Source organism: Notolepis coatsorum (genome assembly GCF_963971535.1).
Source record: "Notolepis coatsorum genome assembly, chromosome: 19".
In the NCBI taxonomy this organism is placed as follows: domain Eukaryota; kingdom Metazoa; phylum Chordata; class Actinopteri; order Aulopiformes; family Paralepididae; genus Notolepis; species Notolepis coatsorum.
This window is the reverse complement of record NC_140183.1, coordinates 41,207,226-41,226,457: the sequence shown is the minus strand read 5'-3', so window position 1 is coordinate 41,226,457 and position 19,232 is coordinate 41,207,226. Positions and strand designations below refer to the sequence as shown.

At 45.6% G+C, this 19,232-nt stretch overlaps 1 protein-coding gene across 1 annotated transcript in view; it reads left to right on the top strand.

The window, feature by feature from the left end:
* The window catches only part of syngap1b (synaptic Ras GTPase activating protein 1b), a gene marked incomplete at both ends in the record, with an annotated part of 516,339 nt that overhangs the window by 448,311 nt on the left and 48,796 nt on the right, over positions 1-19,232 (top strand). Inside the window, one exon of the mRNA XM_084336516.1 lies at positions 18,368-18,521. Within this exon, the coding sequence (XP_084192642.1) occupies positions 18,368-18,521 (154 nt within the window). The remainder of the gene's footprint in view (positions 1-18,367; positions 18,522-19,232) is intronic.

Sequence of the window (19,232 nt, the reverse complement as noted above, 5' to 3'; positions counted from 1 at the left end):
CACTGGGGGAGGGGGGGTTCACCTCTCCTGGCGGTCTCTTGTCATGCCGCACTCTCGCTGTCATTTCCATCTCTCTTAGCTTCCATTTTCCAGTCTCTGTTTAGATCCAATGTGGCAGCTTCTGTCTGTGTTGGTGAGTATGTAGATCTTTGTGTGTGTATGTGTGTGTGTGTGTGTGTGTGTGTGTGTGTGTGTGTGTGTGTGTGTGTGTGTGTGTGTGTGTGTGTGTGTGTGTGTGTGTGTGTGTGTGTGTGTGTGTGTGTGTGTGTGTGTGTGTGTGTGTGTGTGTGTGTGGTGTGTGTGTGTGTGTGCGTGCGTGCGTGTGTGCGTGTGTCTGTGGGTGTGTGTCTGTGGGTGTGTGTCTGTGGGTGGGTGGGTGTCAGAATTTTTTTTTTTTGTGTGGTGTGTGTGGATATGCATGTGTGTATGTGCTTCCATGTGCAGGCACCCTTGAATGCGGGGTGAATGCGTGGGAGTGTGTGTACAGGGCGGCGCATGTGTGTGTGTGTGTGTGTGTGTGTGTTCCTGGAAGTGAGTGTAAATGGGTGGGAGTATGAAAGTGAGTGTAGGCGAGCATGACGGACAGGCTTTGAAGGCAGCTCTCTTCACGCGTTGCTTTGTCCCCGTCACTACAGCTTGTCAGGAATAAGAAGAGCACCACTGCTGGGGGGGATGTATTAAGTTAAGAAATATGAATTATTTTGTATTATTATTACCTGTAAATGTATCTGCACAATACAATCATATCCATCTAAACCTAAGAGCACAGAACCAAGTGGTTTATCGAGTGGATGTCGATATCGAGAGAGAGAGAGAGAGGAGAGAGAGAGAGAGAGAGAGAGAGAGAGAGAGAGAGAGAGAGAGAGAGAGAAGAGAGAGAGAGAGAGAGTGAGAGAGAGAGAGAGAGAGAGAGAGAGAGAGAGAGAGAGAGAGAGAGAGAGAGAGAGAGATAGTGGGAACTAGGACTGTCCCCAACAACTTATACACAGGGCTCCCTCTGTTTCTTTGTCTGAATGTTTCATTTCGAAACTATGGATTTTAGTCGAGTCCCCGAAGCCTGTTTTTTGGGATTCGAACTTCGGCAGGTTTTTTTTCCAAACGGACGTTCGAACCATCGTTTTTAATCATGCAAAAAATGTGCTCCTAAATAATTTTTCTGGTTCAGTACTGTCGAGTCTTGACTTTAGGCACATAGCACACATTTACAAATATAACGTAGAATATAAGCGCATATTGCTGCTGTCAAAAATGGTTATTAAAAGTAGTAGTACCTGGGGAGTGCTAGTGTGCAGTGGATGGAGTAAGACGTGTTTTCGAGAGCTCCTCCCCGTTCAAATTTTTATTGATTACTTCACTCAAGTTTGCTCTCAAAACTTGTTCTAACCTGTTAATCCACCTCTACATGTCCTTGAAAACCCCCAAAATGCCACCTACATGCAGAGATAAGGGGAAAGGCGAACAGCTAGCTAGCACGGCTAACGAAGATGGCGCTGATGACTCCAATGGTGAACATTCCCCACCAACGGAGGCTATGTGGAAAAATATGTCAGATGCAATCCTGCAAACAATTAATGATCGGTTTGACCAATTTGAAGTTAAGTTTGCATCTCTCCAATCTTCCCAAAATGCTTTGGCTACCCGAATGGATTCCATGGATGAGATGGCCTCAAACCATGAATCTCGTTTGACGGTAATGGAAAAAGCCATAAACGGGCTACAGGTGGATAGCGCTCGCCTCCATGCCAAAACTAACGACTTGGAGGGTCGCTCTCGCCGCAACAACATTAAAATCGTGGGCATTCCAGAAGGATAAGATAAGGGGAAACCGACAGAATTTATAAGCGCCCTTATCCCCAAGCTCCTGGGTGAGACACACTTCCAAAAGCCACTGATCATTGATCGTGCACACCACACCCAACAGCCAAAGCCAACGGAGGGGGCCAGACCTCGCACACTCATTGCCAGAGTCCACCACTACCAGGAGAAAGAGATGATAATATGACTTGGTTGACAAGGGACCCTGGAATACAACGGACGGCGAGTTTTGATTTATCCAGACTACACAGCCAAAGTGATGGAGCAGCGGCGAGGGTTCCGTGAGGTTATGCAAGCGCTGCGCAAGTAGAAGATAAAACACAGCCTACGCTTCCTGGCCAAACTCCATCTGTGGACCCCAGTAATAGTAGCCTATGCCTGTGGCAATGGCTAATGGGGATCCGAATAAACTAAACTAAACTAAACATCGCCAATACAACGGGGGGCAAATGGTCATTCCCCCGGAGAAGCGAAGAGATTTGTGGACGGGGACCTGAGGCACAATGCTGAAAGTGGACATTAAACAAGCAGGATGAATCCGTTGGACAGTGGTGATATTTGCTGAGAGCATTAAGGAACACTTCCAAATACATGACGGTATCATTTATAATATTTTATTTTATTTGTAACGGTAGAGGGGTAATCGGCTGGCCAATGTTTGCATTTGTTTACAGGCTGGTTAGTTAGCAGGCTTTCAAATAAGAAGTTTTACAAGCCATACGCCCAGTGGCCCTCAGTTATTAAGATGGGGAATACAATGCTTCGTCTGGGAAAGTGTCCGCGGGGGGGGGGGGAGTTGGGGTTTATTTATGTTGAATGTTGACCAGAGCTGCCAGACTCTTTATCGTACATTTAAATGTTTGTGTGCTTTTCCAGGCTGTTTTCATTATTCTAATAGTATAGCCTACATGTCAGGATCTACTGGTATAAATCAGACAGATATGAATAACATAACGTTGGTCTCATGGAATGTACGCGGTCTTGGGCATGTGCTAAAGCAGGGTAAAGTGTTTTCACATTTAAAGTCTCTTAACTCATTGACCGCCACACTGTTTTCCCATCTCTACTCAATGGCGCCAGAGTTATTGACCATGTTCACGATGTTTGCGAAACATTGTGTGTTCTGTATTATAGCTATGGAGACAATAGTATGGCTCATTTGACAGGCATTATTTATAGTCCAACACTGATGAACCAGTTAATTTCTACATACTTTAGTTTGTGCGATATTACACACTAAACATCGCCCCTTTCAAAAATAATCCAGTCTTTTTTCTAGATCGAGATATGACGTGTTATATGCATATGCTCAAATCGTTCGGGTTGTATATATATGTGTATATATATATATTCTTCACAAAATCAAGTTCAAGTTCAAGTTCTCAAGTTCTTTAATAGTTGTCATACAGAAGTACAGAATACTTTCATACAAAATGCTTCTTACTGTTACGCTCCAGAGACTGTGCTAGACAAGATAGTATCAAATAACATAATAACATAATATAGCATGAATTTAGAAGAAGAAAATGAGGTCACAGTGTTCGGTATAGACATATGTACAATGTTCTGAGTTACCATATAATATACAATACACAATACTATGCAGTGTACTAATGTACAGTACTATCTAGTGCAAAGCAGAAATGGGATGAGGTACAATTTTAGGTACAATTTACAGTAAGGTGTACGAGTTGTAGTGCAATCCTTCATCCATAAATATAAAGTGTGGGGAGTGGGTGCTACAGTGTGTTTGTTTAAAGTGGGTGTGTGCTATAAGTGTGTGGAGTGGGTGCTACAGTGTGTTTGTTTAAAGTGAGTGTGTGCGTGTGGATGTGTGTGCTATGTGCGTTTGGTGGTTGTTGTTGTGTAGTGTTCATTCATTGTTCGTTTAGCAGCCTGATGGCCTGGGGATAGAAGCTTCTTCTGAGTCTTTCTGTGCTCGCCTTGAGACTCCTGTATCGCTTGCCTGACCGCAGCAGTTCAAAGAGGCAGTTGTTCGGGTGACTGGAGTCTTTAATGATTCTCTTAGCCTTGCCCTTGCAACGCTTGTAGTAAATGTTCTGGAGGGTGGGGAGCCATCAAGGGGGGGGGGTCGTTTTACTTCGAAGCTGCGATCGTTACCAAAAGCATGTTTTAGGTTCTGTCAAATATACCTAAAATAGACCTTACCTTAGTCAGAAGGTATTCCAAAATGAATAATCCCAGTCGTCCCATCGCAATCGAGATTACTCGTGTATATTGGGCATGGCTATCATACAGGAAACAATAGGTTTGAAGCGATCAAATCTCAGACCGATTGCTGTGTCCTGATTCCCTCTGAGGGGGAGGAGTTCCTGCAGCCAGATTCACAGAGAGAGAAAGACCCAGAGACCAGATAACCAGTTCAAAAGGTAGGCGATACTGCCACCTGGCGGGATTCGATCGTCATTGCAAATGTATCGTAGGCAGCGGTGCCAGGGAGACACAGGGAGGTCCGTGTGAGTGTTTCGAATGGGGAATCAAAGCAAAAATATCAAAGGATCTAAAAACTAGAAAACTCGTTTTTGGCGCTCAACCGTTAGCGACAAAACACGAGTATTCTTGTTTTTGGCAGCCAATGAGTTAACGCTGACATAATGTTTCTACAAGAAACACACATAAAAACTACAGAGCAGAGGCGACTGAGGGCTAACTGGATATCACAAGTTTACCAGTCACCTTTCACATCCAAAGCTAGAGGTGTCGCTATTCTTTTCCGCAAGAATATCCCATTTTTCCTCAATAGTCACAGATCCAAATGGCAGGTATATTATGGTTACTGGAAACATACATTGATTCCCTATCACATTATTGAACATATACGGCCCAAATATTGACAATCCAAATGACTTCCGCAAAGTATTTGATTTATTCCAGACCTAAGCACCACTAATATATTAATGGGCGGTGACTTTATTTGCTACCTTGACCCATATCTTGATAGACTCTCCTCCCGCACCCCACCCGTCATCTGTCCAAACATTAAATAATTTAATTAAATCTAGAATTATAATAGATAAAGTAAAGTAAAGCAAAAAGATCAAACGATCCAAAAACGTAATATCTCGTTTTTGGCACTCAACGCTTGATTCATTTCTCCATCACCGCAAATCCGCCCCTCAATTAGTCTTCCCACTAACAAAGAAACCAGATGTTGTCAGTGGCAACATGGCAGTGCCATGGCAAAGTTGAATACAATATTGAAATAATAAATAAGATTGCATGGGATCTCTGGGTGGCTGGCTCAATATCATCCTTGATTTAATCGAGTAGATGAAGAATTGCTTGGGGTGGCAACTTGTGTCTCCGGTTGATTTCGGTCCATAGAAATATTATTTCACAGGCACGCCTGGCATTACGATGCCTTCGCCTGGCAACGATTACTGCTGCCATGATCACCCAGCCGAAGTGACAATGACGCCCCTTTATAGATGCCACCAGATCTCTGAACACGTTAGGTGCGTCGCGTTAACTGCTCGGTGCACTTTGCGCCAGCCGTTGTGAATTGGGAGTGTTTTTGGCCGAGGCTCATTTGCATAGAAAGGGGCACATGTTCCGCCCATATTACCTCATTTAAATACGCGCTAATAGCACTGGACACAATGCTGATGGAACGCAGTTACCACCTCATTTCACCGGTTGCACCTCCTCTGTGAATAGCAAACTGTGTTTCAGAGCCTGGGAGTTACAGGCCCATCGCCCTCCTCAACTTTGACCAAAAGTCTATCACAAAAGTATTAGCCAATAGATTAGGGAGACATATTTCATCAATCATACACCCTGACCAAACAGGGTTTAGACCTGATTTTCATTTTGTAATGTGCGTCGGCTCCTGCACAATGTTTATACCAACCATGAGGACAACTCCAGAGCGGCCATTTTGTCCCTAGATGCAGCCAAAGCATCCGATCAAATAGACTGGCCCTATATGCTCGAGGCACTTAAAAGATTTGGGTTTGGAGATTATTTTATTGCATGGGTCAAAATATTGTATCCCGACATCCTCCATCCTCACTAATAATGATAAATCTGGACCTTTTGACTTGCAACGTGGGGTTAGACAGGGTGACCCTCTGTCTCCCTTACTTTTTGACATCACTCTAGAGCCCCTCGCGATAGGAATCAGAATAAGATAGGGGACCTGGAAAGCCATGTGAGCCTTTATGCCGATGATACATTATTATATGTCTCAGACCCAGAAGCCTCTGTTCCTCCTTTGTTAGATTTCATTGAATCATTTGGTAAGCTTTCTGGCTACACAATCAATTGGGGTAAGAGTGAGTTCATACCTCTCTCGGGCGGTCTGGACTCAGTTAATGCTCTACCATTTAAAGTAGTACATGATAATTTTACATATTTCGGACTCAGAATACCCGGAATTCCCAAACTCTTATTTAAACTTAACTATGTTGACATGGTCACGAAGTTAAAACTCAACATAGAGAAGTGGAGGATTTTACCTTTATCTATGGTGGGGCGTATTAATGCAATCAAGATGGTGTCTCTTCCTAGATTTTTGTATTTCTTTCAAAATCTGCCAATCTTCCTCACTTCAGCATTTTTTAAGAAACTAGACTATTATTTTTCCATTTGTTTGGGAGTATAAAGCCCATCGCATATAAAAAGGGCATCTGCAGAAGCCAACACATGAGGGAGGCTTAGGCCTCACTGTATTTAGGAATTATTATTGGGCAGCCAATGCTAGAGCTTTGACCTATTGGCAGTGGGGATTCTAGGTGAGACACCATCTAATAATTCTCCCCTGTGGCTAAACATTGACGCCACAGCAGTAAAAGGTTCCTCTCTCTGTACTTTACTTTTTTCCAAGACAGAATCCCCTCACAAGCTACAGTAATTGGTGATAATTTCTTAGGATTTTGAATCAGATAAGAGGTGTTCACAAACCGCCAAGTGTCTGTATGTAGTAGTTTAGTAGTAGTTTATTTGTCATGTATAAAGTACAGGTACATTACAGTGAGATGCTTGGTTCATACACATACAGCTCATTATAGTAATATTCCACAATTATTACATTTGGTACACTCCTATATGTCATAACCACTCCTTTTTGCCATCTCGGACAGACAGTTTGCTGTCTGGAAGGACAGGGGACTTGCGACCCTTGGAGATTTATACATAGACAAACAGTTTGCATCATTCAATCAACTGAAAACGAAATTTAACATCCCTAACTCCCAATTTTTTTTCGATATCTCCAAATCAGACACTATGTCGAAGAAAAAATTCCACATTTTGAAACCATGCCAGAGAGTTTCCCATTCTATGATCTCCTGAAGCTTCCTCCAGACTCCAGACACCTGATATCTCGCTTTGTGTCTCTGTTTGCCACCTCTGTGTCCACTAACCCAGGGATGTACTATGTACAGTGTGACATATATGCTATTTTGAAAATCCTGTGGCAAGTCTCATTTCCGCACAAGCGCAGCTCCCGGCAGCCCAACAACAACAGCGTGTGTAGATGTTACAGGCAGCATAGCTCCAGAGAGCACATTTTGCGACCAGGAAATAGCTGCTAAGCTGGCTCAGAGGCAGAGATAACAGTTCCAGCCTCAGCCTCTCTCTGTCCTTTTCTCTACGTTCAATGATTTTAAGTAGGTGAGGTCAGAGGAGTTTGATAGTATTCACTGAGGATGGCCAGATAATGTAGTTATTTAAACATTAAAAATATAATACATAATAAATGTATACATGATCATTTTTTAAATGTATCGGCTTGTGATATATATCAGAATATCACAGTACTATGTTGTGTTTACAATAATTCGAAAGTCACGCGCGAACACAGGTCACAACAACACAAGTCTAGTCGGGATGAGGAGGAGGGGTCCCCGCCATACATTATCAGGAAATGAATCAATTATGAAAAAAATTGTTGAGTGACTCACAGGCTCAACCGTCTTATTTCATAATACAACGTTTCCGAATGGACGTTTGGATTAAACAAAGTGTATGCACTATGCAGTGATGCTGATGCTTTCCCAGCAGAACACTGTCCTCATTTACAAAGATTCTGGTGTGAAATATTCCAGTGGTTTTCCAGGGTCTATGGAAAGGACATTCCCCCCGATCCAGAGTTGGCACTTTTTGGGTGTTCAGAGACTGCCTTAAGGTACACAAATCAGGAACAACAGACATTAATGCTCTGCATGGTAGCCGCCAAAAAAAGTATTCTAACCGCTTGGAAATCACCTACACCCCCGTGCTCAATGAAATTATCACAAGAATACATTATGGAGATGATCCGCTTTTACAGATCTAAAGAGCACAATAGGTTTTTGGATAGATAGATTAGGGAGAGATATTTCATCAATCATACACCCTGACCAAACAGGGTTTATCCCAGGCAAATTTTTATTTTGTTCATATCGATACTCTTATTTTGAAAATCCTGTGGCGAGTCTCATATCCGCCTAACAGCACTAGCTCTGTGTGTGTAGACGTTACTTACAGCATAGCTCCAGACAGAGTCCGCCTATTTGGTCGCATTTTGCTTGTTTTTCCCCCCTGCAACGGGTCAAATGCATCTAACATGCTTTGCATCCTCACCATTCCTTTATGCCCATGTCGCGTTAAAGACCGAAACTAACGTTAGCTGCTTACACTAGCTAAGCTAAGTTGCCTCTGAGCTAACCCTGCTCAGAGGCATAGAGTAAACAGCGGAGTTCTATTAGTGAGGAAGGGGGGGGGGTGCTCTCTCACCCTCTCTACGTTCAATGTCCCTTTCTCTCTGTGTGTGTGTGTGTGTGTGTGTGTGTGTGTGTGTGTGTGTGTGTGTGTGTGTGTGTGTGTGTGTGTGTGTGTGTGTGTGTGTGTGTGTGTGTGTGTGCGTGCGTGCGTGCGTGCGTGCGCATTCGCGTCCCATGATCTCTAGTCTTTGGAAAGACCAGATGAGGTCAGAGGAGTTTAATAGTATTTACTGAGGATGGACAGATAATGTTGATATTTAAACGTAAAAAATATAATACATAATAAATGAATACATGATCATGCAACATAAAGAAAATGGTTGTAGGAACGGTTTGGGAGAGGGAGGTAGGGAGGGGTTTTAGGTTGTGTTGTCTTAGTGTATTAAACAATAGATTGTTTTTTTTTTTTAAATGTCTGGAAGAGCTAAAAAAAGAAAAAGGTCAAATGATATTTTCGTTGCCTTTTTTGAGTTGATCTAAATCTTACTGATTGTGTTAAATGGACATATGATATCGTCTCATATCGATCGCAGGCACCTGAATCTAATTGTATCGTATTGTATCGTGGCAGACTTTGTGATATCGGCAAATATCGTATCGTTGTCCAAAGAATTGATATCGTATCGTGATGAAACTGGTGATTCCCACCCTAACGTTAAGTAACTTGTGTTCCGCTGAGAAAGTTCAGCATCACTGCAAACACTTGTTTTAATCCAAACATCTATTCGGAAACGTTGTATTATGAAATAAGACGAGTGAGTGGGAGTGACTTTCAAATGATTGTAAACACAACATAGTAGGCCTACTGTGATATTCTGTTATATATTTTTCGTGTAAAATAAATAAATTAAAAACGAAACATTTTAAATACAAAAAAAAAACTGAGGTTAGAACCCATTAATTAAGATTTGAGTGCCACTGCCAAGGTAACAAACGGAGGTTCGAACGTTTGGGCTCAGCCCTATACCACAGAATGATGACAAGGAGATTAGCTTGTTGTTTCCCCTAACTGAGGACTACTTCAGCCAATCCCAGTTTACTTCTTGTCTGCCGGTGTCCCCAGATTAGAGGGTATCTGGCACAAGATAATACAGATACACACATGGGACTCCCAAGCCCCCTTTCCCTCTTAGTTTATCCTATGCTTCTTCTCTTTCCACGAGAATGAGGAGAACATCTTATTTATGTCATTAAACCAAGATTGTGGGCTATGGAGAGGTACTGCAGAAATATTCATCCGGGAAGAATGTTCATCTTCAGTACCTCAGCCGTACCCCATAAGGATAAAGGAAGGGTTGACCACCTCTTAATATCTTCCTTGATATTGTTTTATTGTTTTATTAGATAGAGTGTACAAAGTGTTTAGATCAACACACCTATGTATCTTATCTGGTCTAATTTACAAATAAAGGGTACTGAGCCAAGGTCTGTGTTGTATGTGTAATCATTTAGTGGTATAGCCTCACTTTTGGCCCAGTTCATTTTGTAACCTAAAAACGTACTAAATAGTTGAATACTTTCTAAGACCTTGGGCACTGAGTGTGCTGGCTCGGACAGGGTCAGGAGAATGTCATCTGCATATATATTAAGTTTGAAATCACGGTCACCCTCAAAAACACCTGTGATCTCCTTATCTCTATGGATGACACACACTAGTGGTTCTAAGGCTAGGATGAACAACAAAGAGGATAAAGGACCTTGTCTTGAATAACGATACAGTTGAAAGGGGGCTGAGATTAAACCATTACTCTTGACTGATGAAACATGTTCATGGTACAATGCTCTCATCCATTGCATACACCAAGGGACGAATCCAAATCTAGAGAGTGTGTAATACAAGAAAGGCCATTCTATATGGTCAAATGCTTTCTCAGCGTCCAGTGATATGGCAACAACTGAATGCTGGATAGAGCTGGCCTTAAGCATTACTTGGAGCAATGTACTCAGCAGGATGAACGATAGGTTATGTATATAACCTAGTTATATGAGTACTGGCTGAGCGTCTCGCTCTTCGCCATATTGAGATATACCTCATCTCCAGTACCTATTGTACTACATGAACGAAAACAAAGCACCCTTGCACTTGACCAGGCCCCGCCCCAGTGACCTCCTATAAGTCACCAGGCGTGGTCATACTCGCCCTTCCTCGGGAAAAGTTTTCCATCAGGAAAAAAAAACCTCAAGGGACCTCAGGGCGCGCTAAGAGCGAGACGCTCAGGAAGTACTCATATAACTAGGTTATATACATAACCTATCGTTATATACTCGTACTGGCAATCGCGTCTCGCTCTTCGCCATATTAAGATATGGGGCAGAGCAGACGCGAGGCCCGACAAATGTACCCCCTGAGGACCCGCAAGCCCTACCACCAGGGGGTAGGGGAGTCCCGTCACCCCCCCTTCCTAGAAGAAGAGGGGGCGGCAGTCAACTCCACCCAAGTGCGAAAAAGAGGGAACTAGAAACCCCTAAAACGCACAGCACAGGCGGGACCACGTGTGACACAACACCTCGTGGCACACACCCACACAACCCTGCTAACACACCGAAGGGCGGGACGCAGGGGAGGTCCCAGACCTCAGAACCGCCTGGGAGACAGAACCCCCAGTCATGTCCATGAGGTAAACCCTAACAAAGGGACCCGGGGAGGACCAGGAGGCCGCAGCACAGACGTCCTCCACCGAGGCCCCCCTAACAAGGCGGCAGAGGCCGCCACTCCACGAGTGGAGTGCCAGGGGGGGCCAGCCCAGCCAACGTGTAGCAAAGGGCAATGCCCTCGCACAACCAATGTGACTGGAAAAACCACCTCCGTATCCTCCTCATGAGGTGAAGAGGAGGCCAAGAGGGACCACGGAATGAGCAGATGCCATCATACCGAGCAGGCGCATCACGGACAGCACCGTAACCGTCCTAGCACGGAACCTCCCGAGCGTGTCGATAACATGCTCTGAGAGGGATGCCCATAGTACTCCACCCGTTGACTGGGAAGAGGAGTACTCTACTTCCAGTCTACAGCAAACCCCAGGCTGGTGAGGAATTCCACCACCTGCCTGGTATGAGACCTGACGATCCACCTTGACCACCAAGGACCAGAACGTCATCAGGGCAGAATACACTTCGTAACCCCTGACAACACAGAGGCCCCAGTGCGGCCTCCACGCACTTGGTGAAGATGCGGGGAGCCAGAGAAAAGCCGAACAGCAGCCTCTGGTACTCATACGCTAAACCCTGCAAAGGAAGCGTAAGTAAGCCCTAGGATGGAAGATCAGGGATGCGAATACGCATCCTACAGGTCTATGGAGGAGAACCAGGCCCCCACCTGACAGTGTTCAACAGGTAGGAGACGGTCCAAAATGCTGAACCTTCCCATGGGACAGGTCCAGCATGGTTCTGACACCCCCCCTCCCGATTTCTCGGGCACCAGAGAATACCGGGAGGAAACGCCATGATGATGGCTTGCTTCGCCCACAGAGATTGGATCTCGTTGACCAGAGCTGTCACTGCTGGTGACCCTGACAATAGGGTCTGTACCAAACCTGAAAACGGGTGGGGTTGTGTAAATACAAGTCCCCGCCTCAGCGTTCTCTCCATCCACCTCGACATATGGTACTGCTGTAGCTGTGATGATACTCCCAAACGCACCCGCCGCCATTTGGTGCAGGTCCGCTAGGAACTGTAGATAGGCGGCCTGGTCCCACCCGCTGTGCGTAGCCAACCCTGCGAGCAGAGCGTTCCGTGGAGTCGGGACATCGGACCCTGACACTACCCACGAGGCAATCGCACCCAAGGGGGGACCCCGATAGAAAGGGCCGGTTTGATACGGGGGAAGCTGACATCATACTAGGTGACAAAAGCTCCCCCACTGAACACCCCTCCAGAACATGCTGAGGAGTTGTTCTGCAGCTGGACATGCAAGGTGTGAGGCCCCCATGGGTTCCTACACACCGTAGCCCTGCAGTGATATTACTACCACCCAAATCACACGCGTCTGCGAGACCACTGCCAATCTTGCAGGAGTGGGAGGCACCAACGTGACACCTGGCCTGGTGAAGGCGAGGTCGGGGAAGCCCGCACTGTTTGCCTCAAAAGGTCTCAAGCCCCCCTGCTGACAACCCTTTTTTTTTTTTGATCCACTTTTTCTCCCATTTTCTATATTTTCTCCCATCCCAATTTCGTATCATCCAATTCAACCCTCCCCTGTCACGAACGCTGTTTCTTGCCTCCCACAAGCCGGCTGCAATGTGGACTAAGTCATACATAGCACAAGTCCCCTCCGGTACTTGAGGTAACAGCAGTCGCATCTTTTCACCTGCGCAGCTCGATCTCTCAGTGGCGAGGAGTAACGCGTGGGAGGCTCACGCTGCCCCTGACACTTCCTGATTCTACTGCGCAGGCGCACCAACCGACCTGTAGGAGTCGCTGTCCACAACGCCCGATCCCCACCCATCAGTTTCCCACCCCCTAATACGGCCAATGTGTATTAGTATGAACGACCAGCTAAACTGAAAGCAATGTGGAGCGCTGGGCTCGAACAGGCGAGCCCAGCGTCTCCGCATTCATGGCGAGCGCCTTGCCCACTACGCCACGTAGCCGCCCCCCCCCCTGCTGACAACCCTTGTAGTTGACAGACGTAACACCAGGCTCAACCAACACAGCTTATGGTGTGGGAGCCGCTTGACAGCACAACATTCTCACGGACAGACCCAGTCTCAGCCATCAACTGGGTGTCAGCCCCTGTCCCCATGAGAAGCGAACGTGGGGCCGCCTACGCTTCATTGAAGACACGCGGCCCGCAGCCAAAGGAAAACAAATTAGAGCCCCTTTTCCGCTGGTGTTGGGGGAGGGAGTGACCGGAGAGCGGGCTGCACACAGCCGGACGGCGACGTTTTTTTAGGGCGTGCTCATCCAATGTAGCCGATCCCTCGGCCGCCAAGGCTGTCGGCCTTGTGGACACCTGTTGACATTGAGCCCAGAGTACCTCAGGCAGGGGAAACATGGCCGCTGGTCGAGGGCCTTGCCACAGCCGCTGGCGAGGCCGTGCTCTCACCTCTGGCTGTGCGGCGTGAGGCGGTGTGGGGCCTAGGTCAAATACCGCCCGCGCTCCAGCGGAAGACCAAAGATCCTCTGCGGAGAGGGGAGCCCTGAGGAGGGAAAAATTATTTTTAACTTCTCACCCCCTCAAAGGGAGACTAAACCAACCAAGATGTCTGTAAACAAGCGTTGACAGCATCCTAGCCCTCCCTGCGGTTATAGCTTGCGGCTAGGTCAAAGCTAATAACGTCAAAAACCTTGCACGATGTTTCGACGTCGGCTGGCCCTCATGGCCCGGCCACCAGACACCATTTTTGACAGAAAAAACAGCAATTCGAACAAAGTTACTAATCGCTGCTAATTCTATACCGTGGCGGTATAAGCTTAACAGCCCACCAGCCACCCGCCGGGCTGACTCACCTCATGGCGTCGGCCGGGGCGGGGCACTGTTTCAACATGCCAGAGGCAAAGGACTGATGCCACCTGCTTCATAAACACGGAGCACCAGTGGTGGTTGCAACCAGCAACCTCCACCGTGGTGTGCACCCATGAAGGGGTTAATGAATAAATGAACTAAAAACACCACCAATACACTGTAGAATGGGCTAGCCCATACACACAACGTTAAGGGGATACGGACCAGAGAAAGCACACCAGCCCTAGACCTCAGCCCATTCACCCATGAAAAAGGTAAACAAGCCCCCGCAATACTCCCAACAGTAGACACCGATTGACCGTCAGCATGAATGGTTAAGAGGAGGGAAGACCTTTTAGAAAGACATCCCTCAGCGGGGAATCAAAACAGAAACAGTAACCCAGCATATAGCATAGCGTTAGCCGCGCGCTCCAGGATAACTGGGAAAACAAAAACGTTTACCCAGATATCCTGCCCCTTGCGCCAATACACAACTCGGTTGTCTCCCGGGACAACTCGAGCAACATCACCAACGCCAGCACTGTTATGCCTAGTGGCGCAGATCCTACCTGAACGCGAGTTAGCCCGATAGCTAAACATTGCGTGACGTCCCTCAATCTGCTGTCAAAAGACGAGGAAACCACAGGACAGGCCTGACGCACCATTGGAACATGCCGAAAAGATTCCAGGGGCTGGCAAATCTTCGGCGAAAACCAACATTGTTCAATTTCTCTTTGCATTTCATTACGCTAGTTACACAGGGTGCAAAGCACGTCCATGATGGAAAACGAAAAAGAGGCATTGGTGACTTATAGGAGGTCACTGGGGCGGGGCCTGTTCAAGTGCAAGGGTGCTTTATTTTTGTTCATGTAGTACAATAGGTACTGGAGATGAGGTATATCTCAATATGGCGAAGAGCGAGACGCGATTGCCAGTACGAGTATATAACATCATCCTGGGATAAAGCCTACTTGATCTATTCAAATTAAAGTGGTGATGACTTTCTCTAAACATTTTGATAATATCTTTAACATCCATATGGTCTTTCCCAGGTTTGGGCAGCAATCTTATATTGGAAGCCTGTATAATCATTGGCATTGTTTGTTTCTGTACTATGTCACAATACTGTATAAACTAGTCAGCAGGGGGGCTAGTACATTCATAAAACATTTATAGAATTATATGTCCATCTCCTCCTGGTGCCTTACCATTTGAGATACATTTTATAGCGCCCTGAATGTCCATCTGATGCTTTAGCATTTGACACTTCAAGTTCAAGTTTATTTAATAGTTGTCATACAGAAGTACAGAATACTTTTATACAAAATGCTTCTTACTGTTACGCTCCAGAGACTGTGCAAGACAAGATAAGTATGAAATAAAATAACATAGTATAGCATGTAAATTAGAAGTAAAAAAAAAATTAGGTCACAGTGTTCATTATAGACATATGTACAATGTTCGATGCAGAATAGACGTAACTGAGTTACCATATAATATACAATACTGTGCAGTGTACTAATATACAATACTATATAGTGCAAGGCAGAAATGGGATGAGGTGCAATTTAGGTACAATTTACAGTAGGTGTACGAGTTGTAGTGCAAATCCTTTATCAATAAATATAAAGTGTGTCTGTGTGATCTAAAGTGTGGAGAGTGGGTGCTGCAGTTTGTTGTTTGTTTAAGTGAGTGTGTGCGTGTGGGTGTGTGTGCTGTGTGCATTTGATGGTTGTTGCATAGTGTTTATTGTTCGTTTAGCAGCCTGATGGCCTGGGGATAGAAGCTTCTTCTGAGTCTTTCTGTGCTCGCCTTAAGTATCGCTTAGGTATCGCTTGTCTGACCGCAGCAGTTCAAAGAGGCAGTTGTTCGGGTGGCTCGAGTCCTTAATAATTCTCTTAGCCTTCCCCTTGCACCGCTTGTTGTAAATGTTCTGGAGGGTGGGAAGCCCCCCTCCAATTGTGCGTTCGGCTGAATGTGTCACTCTTTGTAGTCTGCTACGGTCTTGTGCAGTGCTATTCCCAAACCAGGAGGTGATGTTGCCAGTCAGGATGCTCTCTATTGTACATGAGTAGAAGTTCCTAAGGATCTTCTGACTGACTTGGAACTTCCTTAGGCGCCTGAGGAAGTAGAGGCGTTGTCGTGCCTTCTTCACAACACTGTCAATGTGTGTGGTCCATGTCAAATCCTCGGATATGTGGGCTCCGAGGTACTTGAAACTGTTCACTCTCTCAACCGGTGCCCCGTCGATGCTGAGGGGGCTGTAGTCCTTGACCCCCGACCTCCTGAAGTCCACAATCATCTCTTTTGTTTTGCTGACGTTCAGGGAGAGGCAGTTCTCCTGACACCACTGTGACAGGTTCTCTACCTCTTCCAGGTAGGCCCTTTCGTCGTTGGCAGAGATCAGGCCCACCACTACTGTGTCATCAGCAAATTTGATGATGGTGTTGTTGTTCCGCTGTGCTACGCAGTCATGTGTGTACAGGGAGTAGAGGAGGGGGCTCAGAACACAGCCCTGGGGGGCCCCTATGTTGAGCGTGATGGATGAGGAGGTGCAGTTGCCTGCTCTTACCACCTGGGGTCTGCCCGTCAGGAAGTCCAAGACCCACTGGCAGAGGTCATAGTTCAAGCCCAGGTCCCTGAGCTTGGCTATGAGTTTGGAGGGGACTATGGTATTGAATGCTGAGCTGTAGTCGATGAACAGCATTCTCACATAGTTCCACTGCCTCTTGTCCAGGTGTGATGCTGCTGTGTGCAGCACATGGGCTATGGCGTCCTCCGTGGACCTGTTGGGGCGATATGCAAATTGCAGAGGGTCCAGGTTGATGGGGAGGGAGGAACAGATGTAGCCCTTCACTAGCTTCTCAAAGCACTTCATGGCTATGGAGGTGAGGGCTACAGGGCGGTAGTCGTTGAGGCAAGCGGGCGTAGATTTTTTGGGTACAGGGATGATGGTGGACTTCTTCAGACAGGTGGGGATGACAGCCTGTTGCAAGGACAGGTTGAAGATGTCAGTGAATACCGGGGCCAGTTGGTCGGCACAGACTTTTAGGACGCGGCCGGGGATGCCGTCCGGTCCTGCTGCCTTCCTGATATTCACTTTTTTAAAGATCCGTCTCACCTCATGCTCTGTTACCCTGAACACTGAGTCTCCATCAGCAGACCCCCCCCCCCCCCCCCCCATTGCCGTGGTTTGTAGGCTGGTGTTTTTATTCACAGCCTCAAACCTCGCATAGAAGGAATTGAGATAATTTGCTAAGGAGATGTCACTGTTCAGTTTGAGGGAGGTGCCTTTGTAATCTGTCATTGTTCTGAGGCCCTGCCACATGCCTCTAGAGTCAGCCTGTTCAAACTGAAGTTCAACTTTATCCCTGTAACGCCGTTTTGCCTCTATTACTGCTCTCCTGACGTCCATCCTTATATAAGGATGAGAGAAAGTCCCTGGAAGTAGCATTCATTTCTACATAATCCTTTATAATAGAACCACTACTATATTTTATAGAGGTAATCGAAAGCTTATCCTTGAGTTTCTTGAGTTGCTATGCAATCTTACCTGCCAAGTCAAGTAAAGTCTTCCTTTATTAATCCCCTTGGGGAAATTCAGATGTTATAGCAGCATGGGGGAGGTACAGAATAGGTAATAATAATGGTACATAGACATAGAACATAGTAACAGTGACAGTAACAGTTTAGTAATTATGATAACAGTGTGAATGGCAGCATTCACTCAGTCAGTAATAATAGTGATGATAGTATTGTCCATAACGTAGTAACACACTGCACCAGAGTCTGTGCAGTGTTTATTATTGAGAGTGAATAATGTGCCCTCTCTTCTGATAGTATGGTCCATAACATTGTAACACGCTGCACCAGAGTCAGTGCAGTGTTTATTTTTGAGAGTCAATCTCCTGTGCCTACTACTTCCTCCTTAGTTTATATAATGAATAAAGATGGAAAACCTATTTGGATCAACCATACTGTATGTTTCAACTCAAGATTGTTATGTTTTGCCAATAGTTCCCTTTTCCTTCGCAACCTTGCTTTATTCTTGCAGGGTGAGTAACCTTTTCATGTAGCCTCAAGGGCTTCCCATACAATTTGAATGGCCGTATCATAATTTAACTAAATTAATTAAATAAAATCATCAAGTGGTTCATCTAATAAAGAATTATTAAATATCTGCTGTTTTGTTTTAAGCTAACATCAACGAAAGATCATATTCACACACATACAACCATTTATTGTAGTTCCTTGTATTCTTCTTCAGCACTACCCTTAAATAAGCCTATCTTTCTCTCTCTCTCTCACTCTCTCTCTCTCTCTCTCTCTCTCTCTCTCTCTCTCTCTCTCTCTCTCTCTCTCTCTGTCCTTGACTCCCTACCAGGACACGTTTGATGCAGAGCTTCAAAGAGTCTCATTCCCATGAATCGTTGCTGTCTCCCATCAGTGCGGCCGAGGCGCTGGACCTCACCCTGGACGAGGACGCCGTCATCAAACCAGTTCACTCAAGCATACTGGGGCAGGAGTATTGTTTTGAGGTGAGCTCTTAGCTCACACAGTGCACAGCAGCTCCACCACGCAAAAAAAAGGCTGTCAATAAGAATATGATTCTTCAACCGATTTTTTTTCTATTCAAATATTTGTAGTGCAATGCCTGTGAGCCACCACTAGGGGTAGAGCGACTAAGGCTGATTGATTAATTGATTGATTGATTGAAAATTGTATTAACAGATTGCAGAATGGGTACAATACAGTACAGCTCAATACACACAATTGTTAAGGGGATGCAGACCAGAGAAAGACTTTAGTCTTGTTTACATCAGGGTCCCCCAGTTTCAATTCATCATAAATTCTCTCAGTATACTTGCTTTTAACCATGCAAGTAGACTAGCGGCTGCGTTGTGGACGGCATTGTTCACATACTTGGCTGCATATGTTGCGTGTACCCGGTGGTTTGAAACGTCTGTCCACTAGGGGCAGATACATAGAATTATATAGAAGAAGAATGTCTTCCTTGTGAACTATCCACTATCCAGATTTCAGATTTGTAACATAAACAAAAAACATGGCAATACTCAAGGAGGTTATGTTGAGATCACAGCAGAAAAAGTTCTCTGACCTGTTTTTGTGCAGCATTCCATGTGCTTTAGTGTTTATAGCCTGTCACATCCACACTGCCCCCACTGGTGACGTGCTTCATTGCATCTTTCGGATGCGTACTGTATCATTAATTTCTGAGGACGTGCACA